The sequence below is a fragment of the Natator depressus genome, chromosome 2, assembly GCF_965152275.1.
Source record: "Natator depressus isolate rNatDep1 chromosome 2, rNatDep2.hap1, whole genome shotgun sequence".
NCBI lineage: Eukaryota > Metazoa > Chordata > Testudines > Cheloniidae > Natator > Natator depressus.
In genome coordinates, this window is record NC_134235.1 from 207,363,452 (window position 1) to 207,379,254 (window position 15,803).

Below are 15,803 nucleotides of genomic sequence, written 5' to 3' on the forward strand. Positions count from 1 at the left end.
CCTGGGTCTCCCACAGGCGAGTGTTCTAACCACTGGGCTAAAATTGTTAAGGTGGACACTGGAACCACCAGCCCCACCACCTCCTCCAGCCATTTTGTGTTGTGCGAAACTGGCCCCTAGCTCTTTCTCACAAGAAATAACTTAAGCACCTAAGCCACCTGTCTCCAAAAGGAGGTAGTTCCTGGCTGTGGATCACAAGCAGAGATAGGTGCCTCCCAGCAGTTCAGACTTGGGTATCTATCTCCATGAGAGGGTCCCATTGGCTAGCTTAGGCAGCTCCTTGCTTAGCATGCTGGCTTTTGTGGAGAGCATTCTTAGGCACCTATCTTTCCCCATTCATTGTATAGGGAGCCTAAGCACTTAACTCAAGCTTTGTGAATTGCTTTGTTGTTCCTGCAGTTTTCTAGGTTCTGGAAAGTTAGCCCTTGCAACGCTCACCATCACAATGCCTAAGTCTCTTTGTGGATCCGGGCCTTCCTGTCTGTGCAGCTCACATGGAACTCCCTGTTGAAATTATAGCGAATCCTCTCAGCAGCAACCACAGAGCACAGGCATTAGTGAAAACAGTCAGCCATCTGCTTGCTTAAATATCTGCTGCAATGTAAGAGGACTTTCTGATGCAGGAAGGTGTGTTTTGCACTTCCTTGTGTGAGTTTCTGGAATGTGGTCCAGTAACTGCACCTCTAACTTGCTGGAAAAGATGCAACTGGGTCTGAACCTGCAAATGCCTAATCACAGGACTAGTCATTATTCATGTGAGCATACTGATTTGAAGTGAATAAGAGTTTACAGGATCAAACCCAAGATTTATCATAGAGAAGTCTTCTGTGGTAGCAGAGTCGTGTCTTTGAGGACAAAATGTAAAATATTTTCAGATCTGCACTGGCTTGAATAGAAGTTGGCAGAAAATTTTCAGTGAAGAGTCCCTCTACTCTGGAACTTATTCTCCTTTTGGTGCAGCAGAGCCCAGATGTGATATTTATTTTCCAAGGGTTTGTTTTTTTGCCTCATAGGGAAGGCTTAATGGGGTATGAGTGGATTGGGAAGTGGGGATTTATGGTAGTTTGAGATATTTATCCAATAGCATTTTGTATGATGTTTAAAAAATTAACAAATAATGTGCAGGTGCCTAAAATTTGGGATTAGTGGTTTTTTTATAAATGCAAAACATCCCTTGTAGGCTGTGGTCCACCTCCAGAATCATGGGCCGGTGTGAAAGAGAAGGATTTATGATGGTCACTGATGGAGGCAAGGGCAGAATTAACACCCCACTTTCACCCATGTAGACGTAGGATTTATGAGCAAAGTGCTGGAGGCCATAAAATCATCTTCTATTCTATTACTAGATCCCACATGCAGATCATCTACAACACATCAGTCAGATTGTTTGCCATAAACATTAGGAAGCACTGACGTGATGTAATTGAAACAAAGAGCTACATCTCCTAGGCACCAATCATTAACACTAACCAGAGCCTGCAACAGCAAAATAATAATAATAATTAAAAAAGGTTACTTTACCATTGTTGATCCTGAACAAGTTGTGTGTGTTACAGGGATAATTGGGGTTCTGGTCATTCCCCCTTAGTGGGACAGGATTACCCAGGCCATTGAAGGTGCTGAGCCTAAAAGCAGATGCGTGCACCCACTTGTGCAGCTGCATTTGCAAGCTCAGCGCTTACGTCGAATAGTTCAGCTATTTAAAAAAATTTGTCCATGATGAAAGTCTTCAGGCAAGAGAGAGAACCCTTTCGGACACTGGTACTGAGGGCCACAGCAGCCCACTTAAAAAATCTCTCTGTTACTCTAGTATTCATCTATCACTTCAAATGCATCTTCAGTGCTGCAGGTGGCATCGTTATAAGCAGAGGAATCCCTGCTAGCGCAACTAACGCTAACTGACTCCTTATAAAGAAGAATCTGGAAAATTTCTCAGATCATACCAGTAAATGTCTTCCAGTTATTTCTCAGGGGCTGATGCTGCCCAAGAAGGCAGTGGAGCTAACTACATGTATGCAGAATAGTAGACTATAATCTGTCTTTTTGTTAAACGTCTGTTGGTGATCCTGCAGCAAAATAAAATTAAAAAGAGTCTGGCTGCTGGCTGGCTAGCAAGCAAACACAAGCTAAAACATCTGTGTGACAGATAATCATATACAGCTAGCATGAGTCACTGACACTGATCCATCTGTAAAACATTCCATATGCCAGTTGTCTGACATCAGGTGGGTTACTCGGTAGGAGAATCCAAGAGAGACTGAGAGCTAGTCCACAGCACAGTTAGGGAGCATATTTCATTTCCTTATTGCTCTCCTTTCTTCTGTGCTTTCTCACTTTTATGTGGGCTTGCTCGCCTTTCATGCTACTGTATGGCACTGTTCCTGAAAGCTGATGAGGCTACTGATACAACCCCATTGTGTCATTTGGGGAAATTCACCTAAGTATGGCACGTGCTCAAATGCATTTTTGCATGACCTAATGAGTAGAGTGATGCAAGCACCTATAGGAGGGGTATTTTATTCTTAGACTACATTTACTGGTGGCATGCATTTAAATCTGCAATATTGCTGTGTTAGGGCCTGATCCTGAATTACTGAAATCAATTGGATATTTGCTAAAGACTTCACTGGGATCAAGGCCTTTGTAAGTAATAAATGTGTGCCTTGTTTCATAGATCTCAAAGTGCTTAACCAGGTGGGTATACATTGTCCCTATTTCTGGAGAAATAAAAACAAGGCAATAACTTTCCCAAGACCACATGGCAGATTAGAAGATGGAACCTTGAGTTTCCTTGAGTCCCAGCCATGTTCAGTCCATGAGTCTACAGCTACTTCCCCTCCCTCCTTGAACTTTCATTTTGTTTATGTGGTTTAAAAGAGAGCTTGGCACTATCATATTATATTGCCAAATATACCTGATACCACACGGCTCTTCTAGTCATATATATTCATCATTAATGATCTGGATGATGGGATGGATTGCACCCTCAGCAAGTTTGCGGATGACACTAAGCTGGGAGGAGAGGTAGATATGCTGGAGGGTAGGGCTAGGGTCCAGAGTGACTTAGACAAATTGGAGATTGGGCCAAAAGAAATCTGATGAGGTTCAACAAGGACAAGTGCGGAGTCCTGCACTTAGGATGAAAGAATCCCATGCACTGCTACAGGCTGGGGACCGACTGGCTAAGCGGCAGTTCTGCAGAAAAGGACCTGGGGATCATCAGTGGACGAGAAGATGGATATGAGTCAACAGTGTGCCCTTGTTGCCAAGAAGGCAAATGGCATATTGGGCTGCATTAGTAGGAGCATTGCCAGCAGACTGAAGGAGGTGATTATTCCCCTCTATTCAGACTGGTGAGGCCACATCTGGAGTATTACGTTCAGTTTTTGGGCCCCCACTACAGAAAGGATGTGTTCAAATTGGAGAGAGTCCAGTGGAGGGCAACAATAATGATTAGGGGGCTGGGGCACATGACTTGCAAGGAGAGGCTGAGGGAACTGGGCTTATTTAGTCTGCAGAAGAGAAGAATGAGGGGGGATTTGATAGCAGCCTTCAACTACCTGAAGGGGGGTTCCAAAGAGGATGGAGCTAAGCTGTTCTCAGTGGTAGCAGATGACAGAACAAGGAGTAATGGTCTCAAACTGCAATGGGGGAGGTCTAGGTTGGATATTAGGAAAAACTATTTCACTAGGAGGCTGGTGAAGCGCTGGAATGTGTTACTAGGAAGGTGGCAGAATCCAATCCTTACAGGTTTTTAAGGCCTGGCTTGACAAATCCCTGGCTAGGATGATTTAGTTGGGGTTGGTCCTGCTTTGAGCAAGAGGTTGGACTAGATGACCTCCTGAGGTCTCTTCCAACCCTAATCTTCTATGATTCGATATGTTAAAAACATCAGTTTACACTTTACTTCCTGATATTACTCCTTCAACTTGTCTGATCATTTTGTTTCTGAATCTATAGTTAAATACATAGATTTGGATACTGAAAATGAATATGTTGTTTGCTAGCATGAATATTTAGTAATAGTTTTGGAAAGAGGAGTCCTTAATTTGAGCTCTAATGAGACTATACTTTAAAATAATGATAAAGCCATGTTTCAGTTAATGTTCTAAATTAGAATTGTACAAACTGGACTTCTCCAAAACAACATGCATACATTTTAGAGTTATTCAAATTGAGACAGCAGCTTAGAGAATGACCTCAAGCTACTGTAATCCATATTGTTTCATTTTTTTGTTTTAAGGAAATTAAGCTGTAAGGAATATGCATAACCATTTTTTAATTACAAGAGTCCAACCAGAAAAGACATTAAGAGACAATTGTGGCTGCTTAGCTCTACAGGAAAACGGGGAGAGTGCGTAAATAATCTGGCCATTGAACACAGGCCTTTTATAGCTCTTTCCATGGCATACATGTATCCTTTACAATGAATAAACTGTTGTAAAATCCATAATTTCCTGATACTATTTAAATGAAAGGTTTCAGAGTAGCAGCCGTGTTAGTCTGTATCCGCAAAAAGAAAAGGAGGACTTGTGGCACCTTAGAGACTAACAAATTTATGTGAGCATAAACTTTCGTGAGCTCCAGCTCACTTCATCGGATGCATTCAGTGGAAAATACAATGGGGAGATTTATATACACAAACAACATGAAACAATGGATGTTACCATGCACACTGTAACGAGAGTGATCAGGTAAGGTGAGCTATTACCAGCAGGAGAGCTGAGAGGAAAAAACCTTTTGTAGTGATAATCAAGGTGGGCCATTTCCAGCAGTTGACAAGAACGTCTGAGGAACAGCGGGGGGGAGGAATAAACATGGGGAAATAGTTTTACTTTCTGTAATGACCCATCCACTCCCAGTCTTTATTCAAGCCTAAGTTAATTGTATCCAGTTTGCAAATTAATTCCAGTTCAGCAGTCTCTTTTTGGAGTCTGTTTTTGAAGTTTTTTTTGTTGAAGAACTGCCACTTTTAGGTCTGTAATCGAGTGACCAAAGAGATTGAAGTGTTCTCCGACTGGTTTTTGAATGTTATAATTCTTGACGTCTGATTTGTGTCCATTTATTCCTTATGTAGAGACTGTCCAGTTTGGCCAATGTACATGGCAGAGGGGCATTGCTGGCACATGATGGCATATATGACATTGGTAGATGTGCAGGTGAACGAGCCTCTGATAGTGTGGCTGATGTGATTAGGCCCTATGATGGTGTCCCCTGAATAGATATGTGGACACAGTTGGCAACGGGCTTTGTTGCAAGGATAGGTTCCTGGGTTAGTCGTTCTGTTGTATGGTTGCTGGTGAGTATTTGCTTCAAGTTGGGGGGCTGTCTGTAAGCAAGGACTGCCCTGTCTCCCAAGATCTGTGAGAGTGATGGGTCGTCCTTCAGGATAGGTTGTAGATCCTTGATGATGCGTTAGAGAGGTTTTAGTTGGGGGCTGAAGGTGATGGCTAGTGGTGTTCTGTTATTTTCTTTGTTGGGCCTGTCCTGTAGTAGGTAACTTCTGGGTACTCTTCCACACTATCAGAGGCTCATTCACCTGCACATCTACCAATGTGATATATGCCATCATGTGCCAGCAATGCCCCTCTGCCATGTACATTGGCCAAACTGGACAGTCTCTACGTAAAAGAATAAATGGACACAAATCAGATGTCAAGAATTATAACATTCAAAAACCAGTCGGAGAACACTTCAACCTCTTTGGTCACTCAATTACAGACCTAAAAGTGGCAATTCTTCAACAAAAAAACTTCAAAAACAGACTCCAACGAGAGATTGCTGAACTGGAATTAATTTGCAAACTGAATACAATTAACTTAGGCTTGAATAGAGACTGGGAGTGGATGGGTCATTACACAAAGTAAAACTATTTCCCCATGTTTATTCCCCTCCCACCCTCCCCCCGCTGTTCCTCAGACATTCTTGTTAACTGCTGGAAATGGCCCACCTTGATTATCACTACAAAAGGTTTCCCCTGCCCTCACTCTCCTGCTGGTAATAGCTCATCTTACTTTATCACTCTCATTACAGTGTGTATGGTAACACCCATTGTTTCATGTTCTCTGTGTATATAAATCTCCCCACTGTATTTTCCACTGAATGCATCCGATGAAGTGAGCTGTAGCTCACGAAAGCTTATGCTCAAATAAATTTGTTCATCTCTAAGGTGCCACAAGTCCTCCTTTTCCTTTTATTTAAATGAAATGTCTCTACAAACATACGAGGTACAAAGCACCAAGAGTGAACCTGCAGCAACAGCCACTTACATTTATTTCCATCAGAACTCAATCATTTTATTTATTAATCAAATAAACATTGGAAGAGGAGGGAAAAACAATTTTCCATAAGCATATACGTTTTTTGAATCAACATATCCATGCACTTAGCGAGCTATGCTTGTAACCAGCTATGCTTGCATAACCAGTGTATTGGCCTGTTTGAAGATAGAAATTTTGTATTGAGCATGTACATAAGAAACTAATGAGTCAGCTGTTCATTCAAAATTATTTTCCAAAGTAAGCACTGGTTCTAGTTCTCAATAAATAATCTGTCTATGGCAATGCATTATTCATTTATTGTTGCGAAAGCCTTGTCCAAAAAAGTGTGATTAGAATTTTTAAACCAGGAAGTGTGTTTGGGGTTCCCTCCTCCACCCTACTACTTGCTGGACATGGTGATCACACATAAGGATATGATGGAGAGCCAGATCCTGAGCTGGAGTGAGCTCAATGGAGGTATGCCAACTCACAGCCGCAGAAGATCTGGCCCAGACCCAGTTTTAGCATTTTGCTAAACAGCTGTTCATTTATTGCTTTAGTTGCCGAGAATTAGTTGACCACATTAAAAGTTCCTATTGAAAAACTCAGTTTTTTCTGTCAACAAACTCATGTCAAGAACTAGAAACCTCTAAATTATTTTCCCTCTCTTTATATGCTTTATCTCAGTTATTATTATAATCATAGAAACATAGACTATCAGGGTTGGAAGGGACCTCAGGAGGTCATCTAGTCCAACCCCCTGCTCAAAGTAGGACCAATCCCCAATTTTTGCCCCAGATCCCTAAATGGCCCCCTCAAGGATTGAACTCACAACCCTGGGTTTAGCAGGCCAATGCTCAAACCACTGAGCTATAATCTAAAGTACTCTCAATTCATTTCCCCATGTATTTTTCTTTCTCCTTTTCTCAACTCACAGTCATGCCTAACCATTGTTTTCTCATCCAAGTAAAAGACTTTATGAACAGATTAACAGCCTGAAGTGAAAACTGAAGGTCAAGCCCTCCTTCTTTTATCTTTAAGTTATGAAAGCAGCATTGGGAATTATAATGTATATTGCAAACTGTCCCATAACTTGACTGTTTAATTTCCCTCTCCAGTACAAAGTTTCATCATTACAAAGTAACACTGAACACTTAGTACAATATAAATATGTTATGTAATGACAATATGTGGAAGTGCTCCTACACTGATGGGGTAAAGTCCTAGTCCCATCAAAATCTTTGGGAGTTTTGCCATCAGCTTTACTGGGGCCAGGATTTCACCCACAGTCTGCACTGATATAAACCACTTCTAAAGGAACAGCGCATGTTCACTTAATTCCCTCACTGCTTTAATTTCTGAGGTTTTCCTAAATTCAGACATCTGCCAATGGCCTTGTGTTTATATTAATTATGCAGAAATCACATCTTTTAAGTAGTAAGGTCAAGGTTCTTTAGATACCCAAATAACATAAGGAGCGAAACAGTAAGATTTTTGTTGCAATGTCAGTATTTTGGTACCTGCTACAATAAGTTTAACTGGGTTCGTAGACATGCTGTTCCTTTTATTGGGTAAAATGAAGTTCTAAAATGCTGATCAAAGGACTCCACAAGGAAACAAGCTGTCATTTGGACAGAAGTGTATTAAATCTGACAACAGCAAAGCCTATCTTCCAAAAGAAAAGCCCAGTTCAGGTTTCCACACATTTGATTTTTCAAAAGCAAGGGCAAGGCTTTCCACCTACTTCTGGATGGGATGTCAAAATTTGCATTTCAGCTAGAATGTTTTGAAAAGGTCAGTGTACTAGATCCCGTAGGTATAAAGTCAGACTCTAGTGAGGAGGTGTACTATTTCCCACATCAAAAACCTGCCATCTGACAATTGACCAGAAGTAGTCCACAGGGGAATCTTCTCTTTGTTACTAAGGATAGAAGCACACCTCTTGGCTCAATGATTTGTTTCTTTTTAGAGTGGAAATGATCCAGGGAAATCTTTACCTTTGGCCTGTGTTAGGTTTTGTTTTTTATCACTCTAATCACAGCCTTGGCTTGTGGCTGGAAGTATATTTCCCTTACAAAGAAAAGGAACCATATTTTATGTCTGTAGTTTTGCAAACTATAATGCTTTACAAATCATGAGTTTAGCTGTATTGCCACTGTTTTTCCCTTGTCACTGCTATAGCTCAATTTTCCCAATTGCCATAAAAAGAGATTCCTTGACGTTCAGGGGTTTATATCATGCCATAAAAAAATATTCCAAGCTGAAACATCAAATATAGCATTTCCATTTGCATTATTAAAAAAGTATTGATTTAAAGTTTTAAAAATAAATATGTCATGAAATGCCAGTAATTTCCAGAAGGGCAGAGTAAGAAGATGCAGGGGAAAGGGATAGTATCTTGTCCTGAGCTCATAAACAACTGAGTGTTATTTTATTTCGAGAGTCTTGCCATCTCAAAAATTGCTTTCCTGGCTTTCCAAGTTAAAACTGCTAAGAAAATGCTTCAGAGTATCTGATTTATTAAATAAAGTGCACCTTTTCAGAAACAAAATTTAGGAAATAGAATGATAGATTTTTGCACACTTCACTTTACTGCCTTCTTACAGAAATGCAATGGGCAATAGGACCAGTGGGAAAACATTAGATGCACATATATGCTTGGGACATGGAAAGACGCTGCACTGTATTGTTTAAGAACCAAATAATCCAGCTTTGCAGCCGTTTTTATTTTATTTTAAATAGCCCCACAAACTAAAGTCATTAGTAGGATATTATGAACAGATAACTTTAACTTCAAGTAGAGCAAACTTTTAGCTGATCAACCCTATCCTATACAGTTGATTAATGCCTTTACAAATGTTTTAATCCAAAACAAGCGGACCACCTGGAGATGAAAAGACAGTTTTGAATTATTTCTTTTTTGCAAAATTTTAAGAGTGAACACAGTACACTCTGTGGTGAATAATTTCATAGTTCAGGTAAACATCAAAAGCTTATTGTAAGTGAAGGGCTGTTCAATCTCAAGCAATAATTTAATAACACAATTGTATGTTTCACTCTCATTCATATAACATTTTAAGTTACCACAGTACTCAAGATGATCACCCGCCTTCTCAGTTGTTCAGTCATCACTCTCTTCTATAGCCTCATGGTGGCTGTTCTTTAAATTTAATTTATTTATACAGGTTCTCCCTTTAGATATATGAAGATCACCTCTTGCTTTGTGTAGGTTTGCAGAGAACAGCTACATAATCAGAACAGCAGCATTTTTCAGTAATCTCTCTAAGATGTACAGTTACAAGAATGGTTTCAGAGCATCTGCAAAAAGAACAGGAGTACTCGTGGCACCTTAGAGACTTACAAATTTATTAGAGCATGAGCTTTCGTGGGTTACAGCCCACTTCATCGGATGCTGGCCCAGAAATCATGGCCACAATCTCGTGATCAGAAGACCAGTAAAAACGAGTGTGACAAAGTATTTCCAGGAGATATTGGGCCACTGAATACTATGGTCCTTGCTAATTTCTACCATAGATGTAAATCAGTAGTTAGATGCTGCTGACTGGCTGAACATGGCACAGTTAAGTTTACCCACAATAAATAAGAGCAATATTTCAGAAGCATTTATTCTCCAATGCCAATGATTAACTAACTAATTAAGTGTATGTGTCTCAAGACGTGATTAGTCCCACAAATTTTTGTTTCTTTTCTTAGAATTACATTTTAACCAAGAAACAAAACTTCACAATGGAACCACAGACTAAATACAGCCTTTACAGTCCAGTTCCTAGTGGGTGAACTGTGTGCCTGGATAAAATTAAAAGATTAGTAATTACTAGTTCAGTATCATTCCATTCTGATGTTGTTTGACTCAAGTTTCATTAGACACATTTAGGATAGACATCTCTAAAGCTCATATTATTTATCCCTAAAAGCTACAGACTGTCTTACAATAGAGGTTTATCTTTCATAAATACAGGTTTGATTCTTCATTTTGTGAAAAAAAAGCATGATCATTGTTTGCTGTGGATACCTTTTAACAATGCGAAGACTCAGTCCTTTACCCGCTAATAAAAAGTTCTCTTTTTTTCAGACAATTGAGGGCAGGTGAAATATTTTCAAAACCTGGAGGCTACAAGATGTACATATGCCATCTTGATTAAACATATGGAACGCATACTCGAAGAAAAGCCAACTGGAGTCCTAGTTGAGTAATCAAAACACCCTAGCTGAGAGGGGTTAACATGCAAGGATCAGCTCTGAACTTTGAAGTTTTCTGGTCTTCATTTTTCCTAATTAAGACAAGATTTAATAACCAAACCACTGTACAAACTATGTACTTAAACTCTGGGTTTGTTTCTAATTTTGTTGGGAATTCCTAACAGATTCCAAGGAATCAGCACCCCATGAGAGAAGTTCACCAGTGAGATGGGTTGATCCTTTCTCCGATGTACAAGGCCAACATGCCTGCTTTTCATCTTATTTTCTCCCATGTGACTGACTTTCATAGATACCCATCAAATAATTCTCTGACAAGATAGAAAAAGGGAAGATGCATTGATTCACATGTGTCAAAATTATTCAAAGCAGTCTGGCAAACACACATTTAACTTCAACTCAAAAATGAGTATAGTACAATGAGTAAGACGGAAGGGTGTGCACTAAAAAGGTTTTCCTGGGATTAGATCATTTAATTACTCACATATCTCAGTATTGGAGTGTGGCATTGTTCATGGCTATAACTTACCTCTTTTATAAAACTATATTGTCTCTGCTATGAATAGAATAAGGTATTACTTTATATAAGAAAGTAGTAGAATTGAGCCCCAAATGTATTAGTAGCAATAGTTGGTTCTCCTCTGACATACTAATCTTTTATCCTGACATGCAGGCAATGAACTTTTTATTACTTGTCAATTTTATATGGAAAGCAGTGTCTTGATGGAAGGTTATAAAAAAGTTGCTTTGGCTTATCAGTAAAGCCTCTAGATGGAAAAGGAGGTGGATTTTGAAGAAGTACCAATGTATTGCTCACCATTAATCAAGTAAGCTTAAAATATGAATCACAGGTAGCAACACAGAATTGCCTCCCAACAGTGAAATGGGAAGTAAAATAAGTGAAAAATAAATCCAATAATCTTTTGAGGAATCATTTATCAATATGACAGGAAACTGACTTAAAATGGTAATTTAAAACTTTGAGAGACTCTGGTTGCTGTTTCATTTAATTATATTCTTCCTAATGCTGATGCCCAGAGAACCAACTTTGAACAATCTTTAGGAATGACAGAAAATGGATATGTAGTCTAACATTAACACTCACACCCAAACCTGACATGCCTATGTATATATAATGTACACGTGTAGCAGGAACTTCCGTGCTGCTCAAGTACAGCATTGTACCAGATATCCACACTATCTTGTTAGTTTTTCATTCTCTGCATGTATTGGAAAGGCTTTAGTTTGGGAGCTCACTTTGTTCATGTGAATCTGTTGCTGGTACTGTTTCTGCTTCTCCAGGAACTGCTGGTGCTGCTGCTGAATGACCAGCTGGGCCAAGGTGCTCTGAGGCAGTGGAGCTGACTGGGTTCGATTCAGGGGCCTATGACGAGGCAACTTGTGGGCAACTCTGATGCCAGGTGAGACTCTTTCCTTTGTTGCTAATGGAGACTGTGGATGGAGAGGAACCCCTCCTGCAAAACAATGACATTTCACTCATCAAATATGAGGATCAGTAAAACTAAGAAAACATAAAAGTCAGGGAGAGCTTCAGGGTCACTGGGGTACTGAAGAACTTTGCAGTAGTATCAATAAAATGATATTCCTAGCACATGCCCAGCAACAACAGGAAGTTTGACAGCCCCAAGAGAAAGCTACTACATTTTCTGCGATCATTTTACCCTTGGAGGCAGGAGCAAGAGATTGGAGCAGATCTCACTGGAAGCACGAGAAAAAAATCAAACACCACACTGCTTCCCCCTCCTCCACAAATGGCTGAGCACTGTAGCATTCATGTATTGCATTTCATTTAAAAATGAAGTCGCTCTCTTGTAAAACTCCAGTTTAAAAAAAAGCTCTAAAGGACACTCCAGTGAAGCCTTTGATAATTACCAGTCACTAGAAGCTTTTGCTGTCTCATTTGCTCCTTCAGTAACAAATGTTGCAGGAGAGCCTGATGGCTACTGTTAGGTTTTCCCTCTAGAGCAATATGAGGCTGAGCTGAAGAGGGAGGCACGTTTCCCCCATACAGTCCAGGAAGAGCCACTCCCTGCCTCAGGGTCTGGGTCTCACACTTCTGTTTTTCTTTGAGTGAAGATGAAGCCTGTGTTAAGACACATCAGAAATGTTAGCTGCTTTTCAAAGACTTGGTCCATTAGGTCTCCACATAATTAGCTCTGCTATTTATACTATAATTTAAAAGAAAATCCCCATTTTACCCTGTGTCTATTGACTGAAAATGGAAAACATGCCAATTATTTTAACACAGTGGCATCAATGCACAGGGAACCAGAAATAAAGAGGTTGTTCTCGAAGGGCAAGACTGTGACCTTTCCTTACAATGGTGTGTAAGGAAGTGTGGCCTTCCCTAGTGCCCTGCATAACTCACTCAAATCAACACTTTCTGTACAGGGGGAAGGAGAGCAACAGGGGTAACAGGTGCCTTGAATTCAGTGGGAAGCAGGTGAGCTTTGGCTTTCCACACATCTCACACAATAGATCAATCAGCAATACTGAGCCAAAGTGAGATGGAATGTTAACTACAGCTGGTATAGACCTGGTGAATGTTATTTCCCCCAAAGCAATTCCTTCTCTGGCTACTCCTGGGGCAGCACAATTATACACTGCCTCCTTACTCAGGGTGGATTATAAAGTAACAATCTTGATTCCAGGAGTCAATGGGAGCTGCTGGGCAATTAGCACTTTAAAGCCCCCTGATTTAATTGCCTACATACAGACTATAGGACCTAAATTTAGGCATCCATTTCAGAAAATCTTGACCAATTACCATTGCAAATCTACTTCAGACATCTGTGTTCCAGTTAATGGATGCTTACATTTTCATTGAAAAATATAAACTAGATTTTTTAAAAGGGTTGATAAAAAAGTAATAAATAGCAATAATAAATATCCAATTGAGTCTTCCCAGGTTGTACATGGTTACCATTCAGTTTGTAATAGTAAAAAAAAGCTATTCCCGGATTATCTGAATTCCAGATGTTCTAGTCAGGCAAACCCTAACCTTTTTCATTAAGTTTCTTGTACATACGTTTTACTTCACATTCTGCCTCTGCCATTCTCTCCTGAAAAAATACCATGGTGGGCTACATTCAATTTAAATTACACTATCTTATTCTAGCAATTGCATAAACATTACCTTGCAAAAATCAAATACCCTGTTTGTTCAATTTCCAAAAGTAGCATTTAGTATTAACTGATCTCAATACAAGCTTATATGATGTGTGTGTGTGTGTATGTGTTTTTTAAAGAGAATAGCTTTTAATTTCACGTAATAAATTACTTTGACATTACTTAGTACCTGTTCTCAACTGGACAAGACATTTTTGCAGAAAGGAAAAATTATTTATAAGTAGTGCATTTTGGAATGTTACTCACTGTTACTTATGACCAGTATCTTAACTAGAATCATTTGCTTACAAGTGTCTGATGCAAGATTCCTAGAGAATTTATTTAGAGTTGCAAAATTTTCTTTTGCAAACTTCTCCAGGTGTCTGACGTTAGAAAATAGTACAATATTTTCCCTCAGAAATGAACTAAGTAACAACAATATATCAGAGATAATGACATTATATTGTACTGGAAAAAAGAAACAGGTATGATATAAAACTTGAACTAGATTTAGCATTCAAATTAAGTACTACCTTACTGAAAACCATAATAAAGTGCATATTTAAAATGAAACTTGCCTACTATAAAGTGACACATACTCATTTATACATGTAGAATTTATATAAATTCTACCAAATTCATAAGTCATACCACTGTGTCATAAATTAAATCTTAAATTGCAGAGATTTCTTAATAATATTCCATATTATTGTACAGAGTCATCATAAAACCTATTTTAAATCCTTATTGGCAGTCCAACTGAACTAAGAAGTCCTAGGGTAAAATTTGGGCCCCACTGAACTCAATGGCAAAACTTTAATTTACTTGAACGTGGCCAGAATTTCACCCCTAGAGTTCTGTGACTTTTTCTCAACCTGATATTCTCTTTATGAGTAAACATGAAATGTCATTCATTAATAGACTACTGTGTCTACATAGTCATGCACTTATTTTAACATTTAAATACAAAGAAATTTAAATACAAGGGACTTCTCCAAATATATTAGCTCCAACTCAGCCTGAGTCAGTATTAGAATGCCATCTTAAAGATTATTGGCTTTGGAAGGGTATTCCTGGAAGAAATTTTATTGACGATAGTAGTCACCGGTACAAAAGTAGTTCAAAAGGTCAAATTGTATGACCCACCCAGGTATCTCTCACCACTTCTGTGGCTTCAAGAATTTGTACCTATAATTCAGAAATTGTGTTTGGTACATCACTGTATGGAGCGTTATGCTTACGTTTGTTTATTCATTATTATTCAGTGTGATTATTTATTGTTTCAAGTAGTGCCCACAGTGTATCAGGTCCTGTATAACACAAATGAAGTCATGGGTCTTGCCCTGAATTGCTTACACTCCAAAAAGACAAACCAGAGATGGAGATGGCTTTTTGAGGAGAAAAGAGACCAGAGTATTCTTGTATTGTGATAGAAAGTCGACAGAAGAGTGAAAAGTTGAAGAGGAGGGGGTGGTGAAAGCAGGGATAAGGGAGGTTGGTCTCAAAGAAAAAAACATGACAGAAAAAGGACACCCTTTTAAAGTGATCACTTACACTGAGCTGGGATTGTACTGCTGGAAGTCCCAAGGTAATGTTGGGCAAAGAAGGAGACGTATACAAGCTCAACAGGTTCATCGATTCTTCACGAATCAGAATACGTTGTTGAGAAACCAAGTGCTGAAACAAGAAAAAAAATCACCTCCAGATCTGTAACACCTATTTCTATTACCCTTCGGCAACAAAAGCCAGTTAGTTAGTTATCTTTGTTAGTGTGCCTAAGATGCCAAATATTGGGGAAAAGTACTTCATTTCCTGATATACTGAGTATCCTGAGTATTGGGGCCTACTAATATTTCCCCAGGATAGCTCTGAGATTCTTTTCCTGAAATGGAGACAAATATTCACCTGCCTACCATGCTGCCTTGGTTAATCAGTTAAATTCCTATGCCGAACCAAAACATTAAGGATTCCCTGCTCCATTACCTCTTCTCCCACCAACCACACATTCATTGCTATAGGGTCAACGCGAGTTTTGCTTGAGTAAATATTCAGGAAGGATTGCATAATATGTCTTATGGAACACTGATGATTCACCTCTTAATGGATGTAAGGACACATATATAGCTGTATTGGATATCATTTGGATATGCTGAGGGATATCCTCCTTGCTAGAACTAGAGCAGATAACCTAAATGA

The 15,803-nt window shown here is 39.3% G+C and overlaps 1 protein-coding gene across 5 annotated transcripts in view; it reads right to left on the bottom strand.

The window, feature by feature from the left end:
* Positions 1 to 15,803, bottom strand: part of HDAC9 (histone deacetylase 9) — a 542,743-nt gene that overhangs the window by 225,165 nt on the left and 301,775 nt on the right. For all 5 annotated transcript variants that reach the window (XM_074945808.1, XM_074945812.1, XM_074945807.1 and 2 more), the window contains 3 exons: positions 15,162 to 15,284; positions 12,372 to 12,582; positions 11,736 to 11,953 (listed from right to left, as the gene is read on the bottom strand). In XM_074945808.1, coding sequence (XP_074801909.1) covers positions 11,736 to 11,953; positions 12,372 to 12,582; positions 15,162 to 15,284 — 552 coding nt within the window. The remainder of the gene's footprint in view (positions 1 to 11,735; positions 11,954 to 12,371; positions 12,583 to 15,161; positions 15,285 to 15,803) is intronic.